This window comes from Scyliorhinus torazame, chromosome 6 (assembly GCF_047496885.1).
Source record: "Scyliorhinus torazame isolate Kashiwa2021f chromosome 6, sScyTor2.1, whole genome shotgun sequence".
Taxonomy (NCBI): Eukaryota; Metazoa; Chordata; class Chondrichthyes; order Carcharhiniformes; family Scyliorhinidae; genus Scyliorhinus; species Scyliorhinus torazame.
In genome coordinates, this window is record NC_092712.1 from 181998355 (window position 1) to 182017325 (window position 18971).

Genomic DNA, 18971 nt, shown 5'->3' on the forward strand with positions numbered 1-18971 from the left:
CCCCCTCACTATGGTGGGTTTGTGGAATGCTGGCGTTTAGATCCTGTTCAGGTTATATCCTGCGTTAGCTTGCCTCTGCCTTGATGGTAACAGAAAAATAAAAATGCATCTAATTTCCAGTTACTGATAGATTGTCATGGGAGGAGAGATTGGGTTGACTGAGCCTATATTCACTGGAATTTAGGAGAATGAGAGGGAATCTTATTGAAACGTACAGAATTCGGACAGGACTGAATGCAGGAATATTGTTTCCTCTGGCGGGGGAGTCTAGAGCAAGGGGATACAGTCTCAGGATTTGGGGAAGGCCATTTAGGACCGATGCTCGCATCACCGCTTTATTCCCCCCTGTCCCGAATTCACGGTAGAGGTACAGAGTACAGTAGAGATGGCAATGAAGGCAATGAAACGCTTTATGTACCCACAGGAACCGGAGGTCGCAGCAACCAATAGAGCAGAACAGTGTCCCTTATGGGAAGAGGAAATTAGAAAGTACCTAAAGGGAAAAGGATGGTCCCTATGGTCTGAGTTTTGTGCAAATGAAGAGACAGGTCCTGGTAGTATAGGACAAACTTGGTGGGATAACCTGACTGGGATCCATAAAAAGAATTTAGGTAGAGTTCGTAAGCCGATGGCAATCGTGTCCTGTTTGACACAATTGCGAGGCACAGAGGAGGTCATGAGGACGCTCCGCAGTCAGCTTGAAGAGAAAGAGAAGAGGAATGAGGGAAACGTTAGCGAATGCGAAAAAGTAAACGAGGAACTCCGAGAGCAGCAAGCGGCGAAGGACAAGGATATGGCTGATGTCAAACGGGCATACCAATCCTGTCTCGCTCACCTAAGTAGCTTTCAGCCACAGTATGATAAGGCCTACCAAGACACGCAACGCGCGGTCTCGGTAAGAGATGAAACAGAACACTGAGTACAACAATTGAAAAGGCAATGTGAGGACTTAAAGGCAGCCCTACGCGCACTCCACAGTTCCATGACGGAACAAAGGCAGGGTTCGGTAGACCATGCCAAATGCAGGCAGCGAATTGCAAGATTGCAATCAGTGCTCTCAGTTCAGAATGGGTTCAGAGATACCTTTGGACCAAATTTATATCAGGAAGATGGCCCCGATTGGCAGGAACTTAATGAAACAGCCCATCGATATGTAAACGAAATGGAAATTCAGAATAGAGCCCCCCAGGCCCCGAAAAGGAAAGCACCCGCACCACCGACTGCACAGGCAGCACCCAATTATATGAATCCAGTCACCACGCAGCGCAGAGTACCGACAGAAGACCATCCCGATTTTGTGTACACCACCCCACTAACCATCACCCAGTTAAGGGATGCCCGTGATAAAATAGAAACCTTTCACCCCACATCAGACCCACACCATTTCTTTGAGCGACTTAGACAACAGACAGTCATGTACGGTCTGGACGAGCAAGAAGAAGTGAAACTCATGGTAATGAGCCTTGACCCGTCTGTTAGTTCAGCCCTTCCCGACCCACGAAATGTAGGAGGAGGTAGCCTCCAGGATGCATCTAAGATGCAATTGGCTATAATAGAGGAGCTCCCGTAGTAGGACTCAACCGATGTAGGCAGAAGGAAGGCGAGCATCCAACAGCGTTTGCTGGACGCCTCTGGATACACTTCACAGCAGTATTTGGAGATTTAGCCCGCGCCCATTTAACTGCAGACAATAAGGCCAAATGGACCCGTATTCTAGACTCCCAAGCCACAGAGGCAGGACAAAAAGCATGTGCCAATTATGGCCCCTCAGACCCAGCACACAATGAAGTGTGGATTCTGAAGAGACGATCTAGAGCTTGGGAACAATCCCTACATAAAAACAGTACGAAGTCTTACAACACCAGGTTAAAGTCCAACAGGTTTGTTTCGATGTCACTAGCTTTCAGAGCGCTGCTCCTTCCTCAGGTGAATGAAGAGGTCTGATCCAGAAACACATATATAGACAAATTCAAAGATGCCAAACAATGCTAGGAATGCGAGCATTAGCAGGTGATTAAATCTTTACAGATCCAGAGATGGGGTAACCCCAGGTTAAAGAGGTGTGAATTGTATCAAGCCAGGACAGTTGGTAGGATTTCGCAGGCCAGATGGTGGGGGATGAATGTAATGTGACATGAATCCCAGGTCCCGGTTGAGGCCGCACTCATGTGTGCGGAACTTGGCTATAAGTTTCTGCTTGGCGATTCTGCGTTGTCGCCGAGCAGAAACTTATAGCCAAATTCCGGCAGGGACATATTACAGCCCCTGTGGATATCCAGATCGGTAACATTCGAACCAAGCACTCAGTCGTTTTGGTAGATTTACCCCAGACAGCAGAGCACGTCTTGGGGATAGGTTTCATGAGCTCACACAACCTTTCTTTTGACCCCGTGAATAAGTGTGTATGGAAAATGGCTAGAGCCACGCTCACAGTAGGAGACTACGAACACAGGATTAGATCAGTGGGAGATTACTGGTTTGATCCACAAACCATTACCACAGACAAAACAATTAGGGAAGTCATGAAGAGACACAAAGCATCTTTTGCCCAGCACAAGCACGATTGCGGTAAAACTCCAGGAATAGTCACCATTACAGGTCCCGATCCTAAGCCCCAGAAACAATACGGTTTTCCACAGCAAGCCGAGGGATAAATAGCAAAAGTAATTCAAAGTTTACTGAATCAAGATGTAATTCGGCCCGTAGCCTCAACAAACAATGCCCCGATTTGGCCAGTAAGAAAACCAGATGGTTCATGGAGACTGACCATCGATTATAGAAAATTAAACAAAGTAACTCCGTGAGCAGCCCCCACCGTTGCCATGAGTCCCGAGACCGTGTTAAAGCAGGGACTACAGTCAAAGATTTTCATGATTCTGGACATTAGCAATGGGTTTTGGTCCATTCCATTGGATAAAAAGTGCCAGTACAAATTTGCGTTCAACTTCCAGCGACAGCAATACACGTGGTCATGCCTTCCACAAGGTTTCCACAACTCCCCCTCCATTTTTCACAGACAATTGACTAATGGATTATCAAAATTTTCCCGACTCGAACGCTCTTTCAGCATGTGGACAACTTGCTCCTACAGACTGACACCAAGGAAGAGCGCATTTCGCTTCTCTCTGAACTATTAGGTCTCCTAAAAGAAATTGGATGTAAAATCAACCCCAAAAAAGCCCAAATTCTCCAAGTATTTAGGTACAGTCATAACGCATGGTAAGTGTGAGATAGAGCAAAAGCGTATCGATTCAATTCTTAAATTGCCCTTGCCCCATAATGTTACAGCACTCTGGTCATTTTTAGGACTGGTTGGTTACTGCAGGAACCATATAGATGGTTTTGCCACAAAGGCAGCCCCACTTTCCGAGCTCCTTAAGAAACAGGCCACATGGAAATGGCTTCCACAACACACGCATGCCGTAGATGCATTGAAACGCACCCTAAGTACAGCTCCCGCTTTGCAGGCATCAGACCCACACGAAATAGAGGTAGTGACCACTGACCGAACCCTTTCGGCCATACTTCTCCAGGAAAGGCACGATCGTTTAGGACCCGTAGCCTATGCCTCACGAGTTTTAGATCCGGTAGAGCTAGGATTTTCTGCCTGCGAAAGGCACTACTCGCAGTTTTTTGGGCTGTTCAGTACTTCGCTTACATAACAGGACTCAACCCCGTAACCATTTTGACCGAGCACACCCCGACACAGCTATTGTTAGACGATAGGCTAAAAGACGGTTCAGTAAGCCAAATTAGAGCAGCGCGCTGGGCCCTACTCCTCCAAGGACGCGATATTACAGTGAAGAGGACAAAGACGCACACGTTTCTGGCCGATAATTTACAATATGCAGGAACCCCACATGAGTGTGAGATCATTGCAGCCAAGCACAACACAGGACCATTTATTCCGAAACCGTTACCAAAGAAAACAGGCATCAGACCACAGAGAACCCAGCCCACAGATAATTCACTAAAAATGTATGTCGATGGCTCCTCCACAATTCTAAATGGAAAAAGGATCACAGGGTGTGGCACATATGTAGAAGACGCGCAGGGACGTGCATTAGACGAGATAGTGTTACAATTGCCTGGACATTTTGGTTCGCAGACAGATGAGTTATCAGCCATTGCATACATTGTGCAGTACCCAGATTTGTTCCTGACCCCAGCAGACATATATTCGGACAGCTTATATGTTTGCAACAGCCTGACAGAATTCCTGCCCCTGTGGGAATTTAGAGGATTTGTATCCGCCGACGGTAAACCCCTACCCTCAGCGTCATTACTAAAACACATTCTCAAGGAAGCTAAAGATTGTAAATATGGCATCATAAAGGTTAGAAGCCATCATCGTTTCTCCCCACCTGGTAACGTAAAAACAGACGCTCTAGCAAAAGCAGGCTCAAGACAAGGTCACTTTTGGCAACCCCCCGAGAGTGCCCCAGTACACGCAGTCCAGGTCTCACAGACCAATATTCAAGATTTGGCACAGGCATAAAAGGAAGACGACACGCTTAAGGCAATTTTAAAAGGAAACTTCCCAGCTCCCTATGATAGGTTCAAAGACACTTTAACGGTACACGACGGAATCATATTAAAGGATGGTATTTATGTGGTCCCCACACAGGACAGGAACCAGATTATTTGTCAATTCCATGACGGCCATGGACACCAAGGGATAGAATCCACCCTTACCCACCTCAGACCTCTCTGCTGGTGGCCTGATTTAAAAACTGATGTAACCCACTACATTGAAAATTGTTTAATTTGCTCCCCGAACAACCCAGACAGCCACACAAAGAAAGGTCAGCTAAGACACACCCGCCCTGTTAATGGCCCATGGACGAACTTACAATTAGATTACATTGGTCCCCTTCCCCCCTGCAGAAATGGATTTAAATATGTGTTGGTCGTAATTGACACCTTCACCAAATGGGTGGAAGCATTTCCTTCCAGGACAAACACGGCTAAAGCGACAGCAAAAATTCTAACCCAGCATATATTTACTGGATGGGGACTCCCCCGTAGTATTGAGTCGGACCAAGGTTCGCACTTCACAGGAAGAGTAATGAAAAACAATTTTCGGAATTAAACAAAAGTTTCACATTGCTTATCACCCACAATCCAGTGGCATTGTGGAATGCATGAACCGGACCCTGAGGGCAACACTTCGGAAGATGGTGCAACACGACTTGGGACACAGTTCTCCCATTTGCATTGATGTTTATTAGAAACACGGTGTTGAGTTCGACAGGATACACCCCCCACACCCTCAAGATTGGACGACCCTTGAAGGGTACCGAGTATTTATTTGGACTTGGTTTGGCCAGCCCCACAGTCATCGCCCTTACCCACGAAAAAGCGGTCCAAAACATAACGGAGAACATTAAAGCAGCACAGCTCGCTGCAGCTGTTTGACTAGGCGCTAGGAAAAAGCAGAGTAAGGCCTGCTTTGATAAAACAATACACCCGGTAGAGTATACAGTCGGACAGCAAGTCATAGAAATTACAGTGCAGAAGGAGGTCATTCGGCCCATCGAGTCTGTACCGGCTCGTGGAAAGAGCACCCTACCCAAGGTCAATACCTCCACCCTATCCCCATAACCCAGAAACCCTACCCAACACTAAGGGCAATTTTGGACACTAAGGGCAATTTACCATGGCCAATCCACCTAACCTGCACATCTTTGGACTGTGGGAGGAAACCGGAGCACCCGGAGGAAACCCACGCACAGACAGTGACCCAAGCCGGAATCGAACCTGAGACCCTGGAGCTGTGAAGCAATTGTGCTATCCACAATGTTACCGTGCTGCTCCGTGCAGGGAGTCATGATCTCCCTGTACAATCCGAGCTCATTTCTCTCCCCAAAATTTGCAGGACCCTACTCAATTTCTGACAAAGTAAGGCCCTCAGTTTATAAGATTACATATACAAACGGAAAGTCAGGATGGTTTCATATAAACCAACTTAAGGTTTATGGAATTCAGTGCAACCACTCACACCACATTTCACTGGCAATAGCAGACAACGCCGACCCGCCCACTGGCAATCGAATCCAACCCTCCCCCAGCCAGGACAGCACGTCCTCAGACACGACTTTGACACAGCCCCCAGAGACGAGTTTCCGCCTCACACTTGATTCGGCCGCTAGCGACAGCGATAGCGACAGCAAAAGCATTACGGAAGTACTTAAAATCCCCGACCAATGGCAAAACAGACCAGGCCCCAGTCACTACAGCCCCTGTGACACCGACCACAACATGTTTGGCCCCTCAGAGACCATTTACTTGCCACTACCGGAACCCGACCCACCGCCCGACGATAGCAACCCCCACCTTGCCTCTACCGCCCTACAGGATAAGAAACAATGGCACCGCGATAACTCTTATCGACTGATAAGAAACAACAAGATGGATCCCACATCGGCACACGCCGCATTGGCGCAGAAACTCCAGTCACGAGTTTGGCAACCGGGAGATGGTGACGACTCAGAGTCTGACTCCCACCATGCTAACCCCTTTACGACCCTTTTCGGAATGGAACCCTGAGGTGTCCAGATGATGAGAGAAAGGAACTGATTGAGATTTACGGTGTCCTATTCTCTGATGGAGCCTTTTTTGTTTGTTTGTTTTAAATGTTGAATGTTTGTCTCGTGTACGACTTTGTGTGTCGATCTCATTCCAAATCTCTTGATGCAGTCATAACTACCCTTTGACGCCACATGGTAGTTGAAGGGACAAGTTTGTCGGAAGTCCATATATATTCAAATTGTTTCCGTTCTTGTAAGGTCACCCAGGCAGCGGAGTAACGGCACTGATCCCCGCCCTGCCTGAGGACCCCCTATGTGTTTGGTCAGCCAAACTCAAGGGTAGTGGAGCAACGGCACTGGTCATCGCCCTACCCGGGGATTCCACACATTCTTGCCCTGCTGCAGCTCATACGTACCCCATTCGGAAAGTTCTTTTCGAAACTCTTTTACTGTTCTTTTCATCGTGTGGTTTAAAGAATGCACTTTGCCACAGTTTTTGTTTGCATTCCGGTGATCCTTCGGTTGCTAACCCCCACCTGCTATTTACATGTTCAAACACTTGGTTGAAACAAATTTGCTGCTCGAAAAAAAACTACCTCAACACTGGACGGAGAAATTGTCCGCCCTCTCAGCGCATTGACCACAAGCTGCGAGAGTGCTCGCACTGTGACAGAACTTCTTTCTCGGATGTCTTGTCTCCCAAATGGTTGGTTTAAAAAAAAATGAGTGAGTCACATATGGTGACAATTCTAAATGGGAAATTGATGTTAAGGAGAAACAGACAGTCAAACGAGATTTAAACAACAAGATAAGAACAGATATTATGCTTGTACCCCCAGGAAGATACAAATATACCAGGAAACAGAGGAAGACAAAGACAAGATGAAGATGGACCTGATGACCTGCATCATGATCGTCGTTTGGATCACTACAGTCGCGTGTGTTATCAGCCCCTACATCCTCCACCACACAGGCTCTAAACATGACCACCCAACACGATACCCCCAGCCTGGACACTACATCACACATAGAAACAGCCATTGATTCCCCCACATGGTGCGATAATATCATAAAGTGGTATTCCCTTTCTTACACGGTAGATGCCCTATTGATTATAGCAATACTTTGCAATGTCGTCCAGACACTGAGACTTCGGAACTAGCGAAGGAGAGCCTCCCGCTCCCCAGTATACACACTCAGAGCCCTGTTTTTGGACTTCAGCAGACGCCACACTGGGCGCAATTCTCCAAAATTCAGACAAATTCCCGACGCCGGAGTGAAAACCGGAGTGTTTCACTCCGGCGTTGGAGCCCGCTCCCAGCCCCGTATTCTCCCGCCCCCGGGGGGGGGGGGCTAGGAGCGGCATCGCGTATTTTACAAGCGCTGGGCCTTGGCGCCGCGTAAAAAGAGGCGCCGCGTCAGTGACGCGGCCGGCATCACGTCAATGACATCACCCGTGCATGCACAATTGCCGTCCTCCCCAAGGCCGCTCCGCAAGAAGATGGTGGATGGATCTTGCAGGGTGGCGCAGGAAAGGAGGTCCCCCTTTAGAGAGACCGGCCCGCTGATCGGTGGGCACCGATTGTGGACCAGACCCCATCGGAGGGCCCCCCCGGTGCAGGAACACCCCCCCCCCAACAGGCCGCATCCCCAGTGTTCCCACGCAGTTCCCGCCTGCAGCGACCAGGTGTGGACGGCACCGGTGGGAACCTGTCGTGTTGAGGCGGCCGCTCGGCCCATACGGGCCGGAGATTCGGCGCTCGCCTTTTGCAAACGGCGAGCGGCGATTCTCCGAGCGGCCAGGTGTGATTCTCGCGGCGCTTTTTGGGGGGCAGTTGGGAGAATCGCATGCGGGTGTCAGGGCGGCATGGCAGGACTCGCGCAGCACCCCGGCGTGGGGGGTGGTGAATTCCACCCACTCTTTCTGAACCCTTTTCTGCCTAATAAATTCCGCGATTTTTTTAAGGCAAATTACTTTCTCTGTAAATGGCATAAGAGTTAAGTAGAAATGTGATGCTGCTATCGTTTATTTTGTACTGTAATATACGTTCTTTTGGTTATTAGCTAGCAGCATAAGTGTAGTTTAGATAAGGACAGTTAGAGGTTCCCCTGTTTGTGAAGAAGTTAAAATGTATGATTGAATATGATAGTTCCCCCTGAGAATTTTTTGTAGATATGTGATGTATTAAAACTTAGGCAAATGTTCCAATCCATAGGACAGATTAGGATAGAACCTGTCCTTGATTAAGGGTGCCCGGCACCCCAGAAAACAGAAGAAGATTCAGTCGTGTGATCAATCACGCTTCGTGTTTCGGATCAAGAGGACAGATTGGAGCCATCTGGGATGGCCACTTACAACAAGAAACATGGACGTTTGCAAAGCCTAAAGGGAAATATGGACAATATTTGGGAGAACACATTACGCTTGTTATCTTACTTCTTATCTTAACCTTTCTCAGCATAGTGCTGGAGATTATGTGATCAGTCTTCTTGTCACATCACGGTATTAAATCAAAATTGTGTTTAATTCTATAATGAAATGAAATGAAATGAAATGAAAATCGCTTATAGTCTTCAAATTATAGGCTTCAAATTAAGTTGCTGTGAAAAGCCCCTAGTCGCCACATTCCGGCGCCTGTTCGGGGAGGCTGATACGGGAACTTATACAGTAACTTATAAGTAACTTACACAGAAAAAAAAATGATATTGCATTACAGTCTAATATTTATAAAATGAAGGGGTGAGGGGCATGGCCTTAGAAGAAAGATTGTTGAGAACATTTGTTTGAAAAGATTCTACCTTCCAGCCATCCAAATCAGAAACCCCTCAATGAACATCGAGTTAAATGATTCAAAATTGAAGAAAAGGACTATTGGACATATTCAGTTTTTTTCTGTATCATCAAATCTCACCCAGGAACAACACAGTATGGCAAATGGACAGAACAGAAATAGCAAAATAATCCACTATACTTTGACCATTATTTAGAAGTACTGAAAATCTAAGTGATCAGAATTGTCTTGTACGCTATGAGCTATATTTGGGTTCAGAATCTAACTCCATTGAGCCAAATTAAATACATCTGAAAGAAATCGGAAATTTTATCCAATTCAGGTAATTTGAATTCTCTTCAAAATAATTTTGCTACATATGGTGTGACCAAATAGAAAATTGTCTGAAAAATGAATTGTTGCAGGATGTTATTTTACTCAGTACAGTCTGTGCTTTTAATCTGACATAATATAGTCTACACCTAATTCAAATTGTTTGATTCAAATGGCCTATCTATATTTAGCTTGAATAGAAATGGTTGGTATTTTTGTTTGTCAGAGTGACTGGGTGAGCTGTAAATCCACTGACAAATAAACTAGGCAAAAAGTATGCTACAAATAGAATCTATGATCAAACACTTTTTTGCTTGAATGGGAATGGTTGGTATTTTAATTTGTCATTCACTCATTAAATTGTCATTTCAGAGGACTTAATTTGAAACTCTGTTTACTTCAGAGGATTTAATTTCTCATGAAAACAATGGAAATCGGCATTTCTCTCCAATTACCATCCTACTCACATGACATTATATGCAATGGAATCCCATGGTGTTACTCCTGGATTGCTAATGCCTGAGAAAAACAAATATTCTCTTCATTTGGGTTTGTTGAAATAAATAGTTTCACCCTGATTTAGTGTTCAATAGAAAGTGCACCTATTTGATGCTAGTTTGCAAACGGCGAGCGGCGATTCTCCGGCCCGGATGGGCCGAGCGGCCGCCCCAACACGACAGGTTCCCGCTGGCACCGTCCACACCTGGTCGCTGCCGGTGGGAACTGTGCGGGAACGCGGGGGGGGGCAGTCTGTGGGGGGGGGGGTTCCTGCACCAGGGGGCCTCCGATGGGGTCTGGCGTGCGATCGGTGCCCACCAATCGGCGGGCCGGCCTCTCGATAAGAGGACCTCCTTTCCTCCGCCACTCCGCAAGATCCATCCACCATCTTCTTGCGGGGCGGCGTCATTTATGCGTCGCCGGCTGCATCATTGATGCGGCGCCACTTTGTCGCGGCGCTAAGGCCCAGCGTGCGTAAAATACGCGACGCCGCTCCTAGCCCCCCGGGGGGCGGGAGAATAGGGGGCTGGGAGTGGGTTCCGACGCCAGAGTGAAACACTTCGGTTTTCACTCCGGCGTCGGGACTTTGTCTCTATTTCGGAGAATCGCGCCCAATGTTTTGTACATTCCTAAAAATCAGTTGAATCTTCAAGTAAATAGCATTGAGTTCCTCTACTTTAAAACCAAGGGCGGTTTACTCAGTGCTGTTCAGGATAGTTATTTAAGGGTAATATCACCCTGGAATTATAGGACACAGCAAGAAGTACAGTTTTATCTTATTACGTCCATTAAGGATTAAAAATACATTAGATTGCTTTTAAGACAGGAAGGGACATATCTAAGATATATAATTCAGCTTGTATATTTGAATCATGGACTTATCCATAGAATCCATAGAATTCCTACAGAGCAGAAGGACGCCATTCGGCCTATTCGAAAGAGCACCCTACCTAGACCTCACCCCACCCCCGATCCCTGTAACCCCACCTAACCTGCACATCTCTGGACACTAAGGGACAGTTTAGCATGACCAATCCACCCAACCTGAACATCTTTGGACTGTGGGAGGAAACCAGAGCACCCGGAAGAAACCAGAAGTAAAAGATGTGGTAGAACGGCACATTTGAATTGGGCTTGACAGTTTATTTTCCACATTATCATAATACTCACAGGAACAGCAGAGGCCCTGCTTGCCAAAACCAATCAGCATGTTCAAACAGAGATTGCAGTAAGCAGGTTTGTTAAAGTGCTTTAGTCTCCACACGTGTTGTCCATCGTCCTTCACATTCTGTGAAAGAAGAACAAATTAACAGTCCAGATTAGAGCATTTTTTTGTGATCTGGACCTTCAGTGAAAGAAAAAAAGTAGATTTATAAGGCATCAATTCCCCAAAAATCTTTAAAATTAACCCTGCAGTCTAATTATTGTCATTATGTAGACAAATGACATGGCCAATTTATGTAGTGCAAGATTCCACACAGCACTGTGATAAATTACTTGGTTCATCTGTTTTACTGGTATTAGTTAAGGAATGGATGTTGTCCAGGACATATAAGGTGAGATCTTCTGGCTGTTCATATTTGCGGGATATTCCGGTCCGGCCAATAGCGCATCCATACCGTGGGCTTCCTGGCGGGATGGGGCGGATTCAATGGTAAATCCCATTGACGACCAAGGTTTATGTTGAACCAATGGATTTTCAACTGACAGTAGCTAAAGAGATTCATTCAATTTTCAGTGAATTCCTTTACATCACTGTGACCCCATCCACTGGACCCTGGGCAGATATTAAGGTTGTGGATCTCTCAGTTCTTTACCAAGCTAGGCCAGAGGTGGCGGATACAGAAGGCACTTACTGCAGCCAGCGGCCATCTGCAAGAAGACCTTTAGGACCTGAGTTGGCCGTTTCTTGAAGACAATAGTGAGGAAAAGGCCATTGTAGCTGAGAGTGATCCGCTGGAGAATGAGGTCCTGGAGATACCTTATTTGAATCTCTAGACGCACTTTATGAGTAGTCAGCTGTGTTTCTCGCAGCTAAACAAAATTCAGATCTTTGTTCCACTGAACCTACCAATGCAATATCTTGTGAATAGCTGGGGAACCATGAAGGGATTTCCAGGGAGAAAAAACTACTGGATTCCAGGCTTGAATCCATAGAAGATCACACTGCCAGAGAGTTGGTAACACCTATTTCCAAGGGTGAAAGTCAACTGATGACTGTATTTCAGTCCCAGCTAAAAATCCCCTTCCCACTGGAGTAGCCACTGAGGCGGAATCTTCAGAACTTCAATAGCTTTGGAATCCTGTATGGAAAACTCATCTACAGAATATTTTGTCTACAGGATGTTCATTTTCTTGGAATTTATCTTCATGTCATCTTAGAGATTGATCCCATTGTAGACAATGGTGTTGTCTTACCTTCATATCCTAAAATTCCCATTGTCCAAGGTAGAACTGTTTAGCGCAGAGAAAAATTAGGCAATTTTATCACTGCTTACAGAAAGAGAACACCATTCCTGAAATATCATCGGGAAAACATCTCTTCTTCATTTCCTGAAATGCCTACAGAAACGTCATTTTTCTCAGATCATCAGTACCCTTTTCGTCTTTAATGCATCAGTGAATGAAACATTGGAACTAGGAATAGGAGTATGCCATTTGACTCTTTCAGTCTGCTCCACCATTCAATATTATCATTGTTGACCCTCTATCTCAATGCCATATTCCCATTTACTTCCCATACCCTTGATGCCATTAAAAATAAAAATAAATCTATCTTTCTTCAATACATTCAGTGACTTGTCCTTCCCAGTCTCCTGTAGTAGAGAATTCCATAGGTTCACTACGCATTGAATGAAGAGATTTTCCCTTATCTCAGTCATAAATGGTTGTAAAGTATTCACTGAATATTAGTTATCTTCTCAGGCCTTTCCTGAATGTGCTTTGTGGAAGCAAAAGATTCCTCAGAGTGTCCTAGTTCCTTTGCTTCTGGTTCAAGAGACCCCAAGGTTTGGTGTCCTTCAGTTTACTGACTTACATTAGTTTTTCATTAAAAGGATCTACGGTTGTTACAATTCAGCAGTCCTGAAGTCTATACTATGATTACCAGTTATGATGATGTCTTTCAAGGAAAAGAAGAACACCTGTATATCGCCAAGACTGAGGGTCAAGAACACTGTGGATGACTGAATCCCTCATAAGTGGCTTGGGAAGTGAGAAGAGTCGGAGTAGAAATTGGGTAGAATCTGTAGCAGTTAAAGAGGGTTACAGAAATGCAATATAAACATTTAAACACAGTTTCATATTGTTGATGGAATACATGGGGGGAGGTGTAGTGCAATGGGTTAATAGAACAGCTATGCTAACGTGTGATGTAGATGATGATGCATTAGTGACATCAGCAGTCATGTGCTAGACTCTCAAGAGGATGGAACACACTGAAAACAGGAGAGACGTACCTACCCTATTTATATCTAGTGTTAATAATCTCGTTTAAAGCAAGTACCAGAATAAGAATACCAAAGGGGAGGGAAGTCATGCTTACCAGTAGCCAGCCATGAGCCCACAGAACATGTGATGGTAGCACAAAGCACATTTTACAATAACGAGATTAAGTTTGACTTTTCTTCATCCAAGGGCAACTGTTGGCATAGAAAATGGCTGGATTCTCCATTGCTCAATGCCACGATCGGAATTCCTGATTGGGCGGAGAATGGAGCATCCCCTGAATGGTGCCCGGCGCAAAACCCATTGTGAGTGTTTATAAACATTGTGGTGAACATCAAAGAAGGGTAATGGAGATGACTTTAAGTGTGAAGGGAACGAAAGATAAACAATTCACCAAGCACCTGTCTCTAAACTAATAAAATTGCCAATCACTGGCTAGTGAAATGTATTACTGTGTGAAATTAAATGAGAGCTTTGCATTTCAAAGGCTGTCAGGGGATTTGACGTGTACTTGGCTTTCCAGGAAGGCTCTGACACTTTAACAGCTGCTATTTTAAAATCCTTTGTCTGAGGCAGCAACTGAAGATGCAATGACTTTTCACTGTATTGTCTGGACTGCTCTTCAGCTTTCAGGCAGGGGTAGCTGATGGGGCTCTCCGATGGGGCTCTCTGATGCGGGTCTCTAATGGGGGTCTCTGATCGGGGATCTGATAGGGGGGAGATCTGATGAGGGTGACTGATGGGAGTGACTGATGTGGGTGACTAATGGGGGAGCTGTGAGGGTTCGGTGGAGCGGGGGGGGGGGGCGGGTCACCCTCATGTGGCATGCTGTGGGGGGGGGGGTCATTCATTATTCTTATGATGGGTGGGAGGATGCCTCTACCTACCAGAAATGGGGGGCAGGATTTGCATTAGGGGTGCGGGCGCTCCCTGATCTCAGAACGAGCCACCCGCTCAAAATGGCGACCCGATAATGGAATTTTGACGGAATCTGCTGATCTCCCTCCGTGCATATATTTGCATGGTTAAGGAGAGTGACTCGCACCTAGGCCCCACTCCTAGTCCTGACTCTCCGCTGGTGGGGGCATTTAGTCTCCAGAACGAAGAATCCCAGCCAACGTATTCTAATGTTTGTATCATGATTCTGCCAATACTATTGCAAGCTTAATTTTAAAACACACTGGACGAGATCTTGTGGCTCTTCACATCGACGCCACACATCCCACGATGGTTTTCCCAATGACATGGGGTGGGATCAATGGGAAATACTATTGATAGCGGCGGGACCAGACAATCCCACCACCGGCCAACGGCGGGTCGCCTGCTGCTGTCAAGAAACTCACCATGGAAAGGGCAAAGATTCCTGACCACTATCTCCAGTAGCTGTCCTATAATATCAGAGTTCAAATTTAAGTAAGTATTTTGCATAGACCAAAGTTGGTATTCTAACATCCTGAGAAAATGTCAGCGAAAACCCATCATTACACTAAGTTCCAGGAGTTAATTTGAGAGATTCTGGGTGAAATCTACTGGCAGTGTTACTCCCGAAGATAGCACAGCATCGTGCAATGTGACCGGTAGATGCCGGGTGGTCCCTCTTCTGGGATCTACCCGGCTCACCACACCTCATGTGGGTGGGATCACTTTTTAGCAAATTTGCATTCTAGAGTGAGACAGCTAGTTTCACTCCAATATGCACTCCCATGATCTACCCAAGGCGTGGAATCTAATCCCCTCGCCTTGGAGATCTCGGGCGAGTGTTGGTCTCCACAACGGAATGGCACTCATGGAGGTATCCCAGGGGATCAGAGACCCCCAGGTGCTTACCCTCTGGTCAGACTGTCACTCTGGCACTGCCAGGGTGAGCCTGAGGATCGCCTTATCGATTCGGATTTGGGGGTCATAAAGGGGAATTGAGAGTTCAGGACGCCATTTAATCTCTCCCTGCACTGAGGAGTTCTGGCGAGCGAAGCGCCACAGTGCAGGAAACGGGACTAAGTGTTGCCTTGGCCGCGCTTTCCCGCTGAGGCCCACAATCTACATGAATGGCCATTCGGTAGCGTGGTGTAACATTGCATTGAATAACTGACCAAAGGGAGAAGTCCATTACATCGCAGAAAAATTCAAATCTTAACTGAAGTCTTAACTTAGCTTCAATTAGGCTATCAAAATTTCAGTCATGTATTTGCACTCTCTCTAGTATTTATACATCAAGTACATTGAAACAAAGTCACACAGAGCACTAATAAACAGAGGCCTTAGGTGTGACTTAATTTTTTTTTCCAATCCCTCACTTCCACTCACTATGTTTTCTCCCTCTCATATTCAGCTGCTGGCATTGATTAATCTTCCACCCGTGAGAACAGAAGCACAGGCTTCAACAACTATCACAGCTTCTAATGCTTTTGCTGCTTATTATGTATGGTGGCAGAAGACAACATGGATACAATTGTTGGTATTTCCCTTGGGTGGGATGCAGACCTGGAGGACTGAGAGATTAAATCTGGTTGGTTAAATTCTAATTAATTTGATTAAATCATCACACATACTGCCATCAGCTAACAATATGACAAAAGTTCCCGTAATCATATTATTTTAATTTAGAATCAATGTGAATACACCAAACTATATATTTTTATTAAAACAGTTAAAACAAAATATATACAAGGCCAAACAGTACAAACACTAATTTTGTGTTGGAGTAACAGAGTACCCTCCCCTCAGTACCAACGTACGGGGACCAAGCTAGGATACTCTGATTATTAAAACAGTTCACAACACATTTCTACAAAAAACAAATGGTACAAGCACTAAACTTTGTGCTTCAGAACACCAAACCAATAATTGTTCATTGCTGTATCATTTGCCAACTTCATTTTTCCCATGTTAAAGCACAGATAACAAATTTACTTGTGATGGGAGCTAAACTGAAGTGACCTAAACTGGAGTGCCTTTCTCTCTGATTTTTCAACCTGATTTTTGGGAAATGCCCAGTTTGATATGAGAACACATCAATCTCATGAGTGAGAAGTCGATGTGTTTGGAAGCGCAGGTGAGAGTCCATGCCTTACAACTCTATGACATTGCTCGTCAGTGCTGAAGGACCAGTACAATCATACTACTTGTTAATATAGTCATAGCATGGGCAACCATCTACAATCAAACAAATAGTGCTCAGCATAGAATTAAGTCAAATTGCAAAAGCACCACTTGCAAGATTAATCTTGTTTCATAATTCAGTCAGTTCAATAAGTAGTTAGCCTATATTTACCAAATTAAAAACTGGGGATTTCAGCTAAAGTCAGGTCTTTGAGCAGTTTCAATGTGCTTTTTGTACCTCGTTGAAGTGCTTAGTGATGAGATTTTATGTGCAGCTGTTGACAATCAACATTGAAGACATATATTTGTTCGGTGGGATTTCCTGGGCCTCTGTAAATATGTTTATTCCTTATTTGGTTTTACCATCCACTTCATAAAAGGGCTAAATCGCATTAACAGCAATGTTAATATAAATAGTTGGGACTCTATGGGCTAGTTCTTTTTGATAACAATTTGCTTGTTTAATCTTTGTTCAGTTAGTTGAAATATTTAGAGAATGTAAAGCTGAGAATGGAAGGGTTTGGGTCAGGTGTGAAGTAAAATGTTTAAATCATAAGGGCCGGGATTCTCTGACCCCCACCGGGTCGGAGAATCCCTGGGGGGGGGGGGGCGGGGGGGGCAATCCCACCCCGCTGCCGGCTGCCCTATTCTCTGACGTGTTTTTCCGCCGCCGGCGGGATTCCCACCACGCCGGTCAGGGGCCGTTGACAGCGGGCCCCCCGGCGATTCTCCAGGCCCCGATGGGCCGAGTAGCCGTCCAGTTTTGGTGAGTCCTGCTGCCCTGAATTACTCACCTCACGCACGGCGGGACCTGACAGGTAAGTGTGCGGGGGCGGTCCTCGGGGGGGGGCACAGGGGGATCCGATCCTGGGGGGGCCCCCAGGGTCTCTTGGCCTACCGATCGGGTCCTACCGATCTGCGGGCGGGCTTGTTCCATGGGGGGACTTCTTTCCTCCGCGCCGGGCCCCTGTAGGGCTCCATCATATTGCCCTGGGGTCAGCACGGAAAAGAGAACCCCTGCGCATACGCGGAAATACGTCGGCCAATCCGCGCATGTGCGAGATCACGTCGGCTGTTCCGCGCATTCGGGAACATGTGCCGGCCCTTCGGCGTCGGCTGGAGCGGCGCCAACCTCTCTGGCGTCCACCTAGCCGCCGAAAGTTCGGAGAATTCCTCACTTTCGGGGGCTGTTGACGCCAGAGTGGTTGGCGCCGGTTTTCCCACCGGCATGGGGACTTAGTCCCCAGAAAGGAGAATCCCGCCCAGGGACGTGATTCTCCGATCCGCCACCGTGGGTTTCTCAACGGGGTACCGTTTGCTGGCAGCGGGATTCTATAACCCCGCTACGTGTCATCGGGATTTCCCATTGTAACCATCCCACGCTGCTGGGAAACCTGCTGGCGGGGGTGCGCTGCTGGAAAAAGTGAATTGCGACAACTGGAGAAGTTTAGCCTGGGTCTATATTCCCCGGAGTTTCAAAGAATGAGGGTTGACCTCACAGGGTGTGTCAGGGTGGATGTAGATCAGGGGCGAAATTCTCCGGAAACGGCGCAATGTCCACCGACTGGCGCCCAAAACGGCACAAATCAGACGGGCATCGCGCTGCCCCAAAGATGCGGAATCCTCCGCATCTTTGGGGGCCGAGCCCCAACCTTATGGGGCTAGGTCGGCGCCGGACGAATTTCCGCCCCGCCAGCTGGCCTTTGGTGCCCCGCCAGCTGGCGCGGAAATGACATCTCCGGGCGGCGCATGCGCGGGAGCGTCAGCGGCATTCCCGCGCATGCGCATTGGAGGGAGTCTCTTCTGCCTCCCCCATGGTGGAGACCGTGGCGGAGGCGGAAGGGAAAGAGTGCCCCCACGGCACAGGCCTGCCCGCGGATTGGTGGGCCCCGATTGCGGGCCAGGCCATCGTGGGGGCACCCCCCAGGGCCAGATCGCCCCGCGCCCCCCCCAGGACCCCGGAGCCCACCCGCGCCGCCTTGTCCCGCCGGTAAGGTAGGTGGTTTAATTTACGCCGGCGGGACAGGCATCTTAGCGGCGGGACTTCGGCCCATCCGGGCTGGAGAATCGAGCGGGTGGGCCCGCCAACCGGCGCGCCGCGATTCCCGCCCCCGCCGAATCTCCGGTGCCGGAGACTTCGGCAACCGGCGGGGAAGGGATTCACGCCAGCCCCCGGCGATTCTCCGTCCCGGCGGGGGGTCGGAGAATTTCGCCCCAGATGTTTCCCCTGGCTGCTGAGTCTAAGATACCTCTGAATATGGAGTAGGCCACCTACAGCTGAGATGAGGAGGCA

The 18971-nt window shown here is 47.2% G+C and overlaps 1 protein-coding gene across 3 annotated transcripts in view; it reads right to left on the reverse strand.

Annotated features, from left to right (window-relative positions):
* Positions 1 to 18971, reverse strand: part of dgkb (diacylglycerol kinase, beta) — a 1346936-nt gene that overhangs the window by 825908 nt on the left and 502057 nt on the right. For all 3 annotated transcript variants that reach the window (XM_072509150.1, XM_072509148.1, XM_072509149.1), the window contains one exon: positions 11303 to 11420. In XM_072509150.1, coding sequence (XP_072365251.1) covers positions 11303 to 11420 — 118 coding nt within the window. The remainder of the gene's footprint in view (positions 1 to 11302; positions 11421 to 18971) is intronic.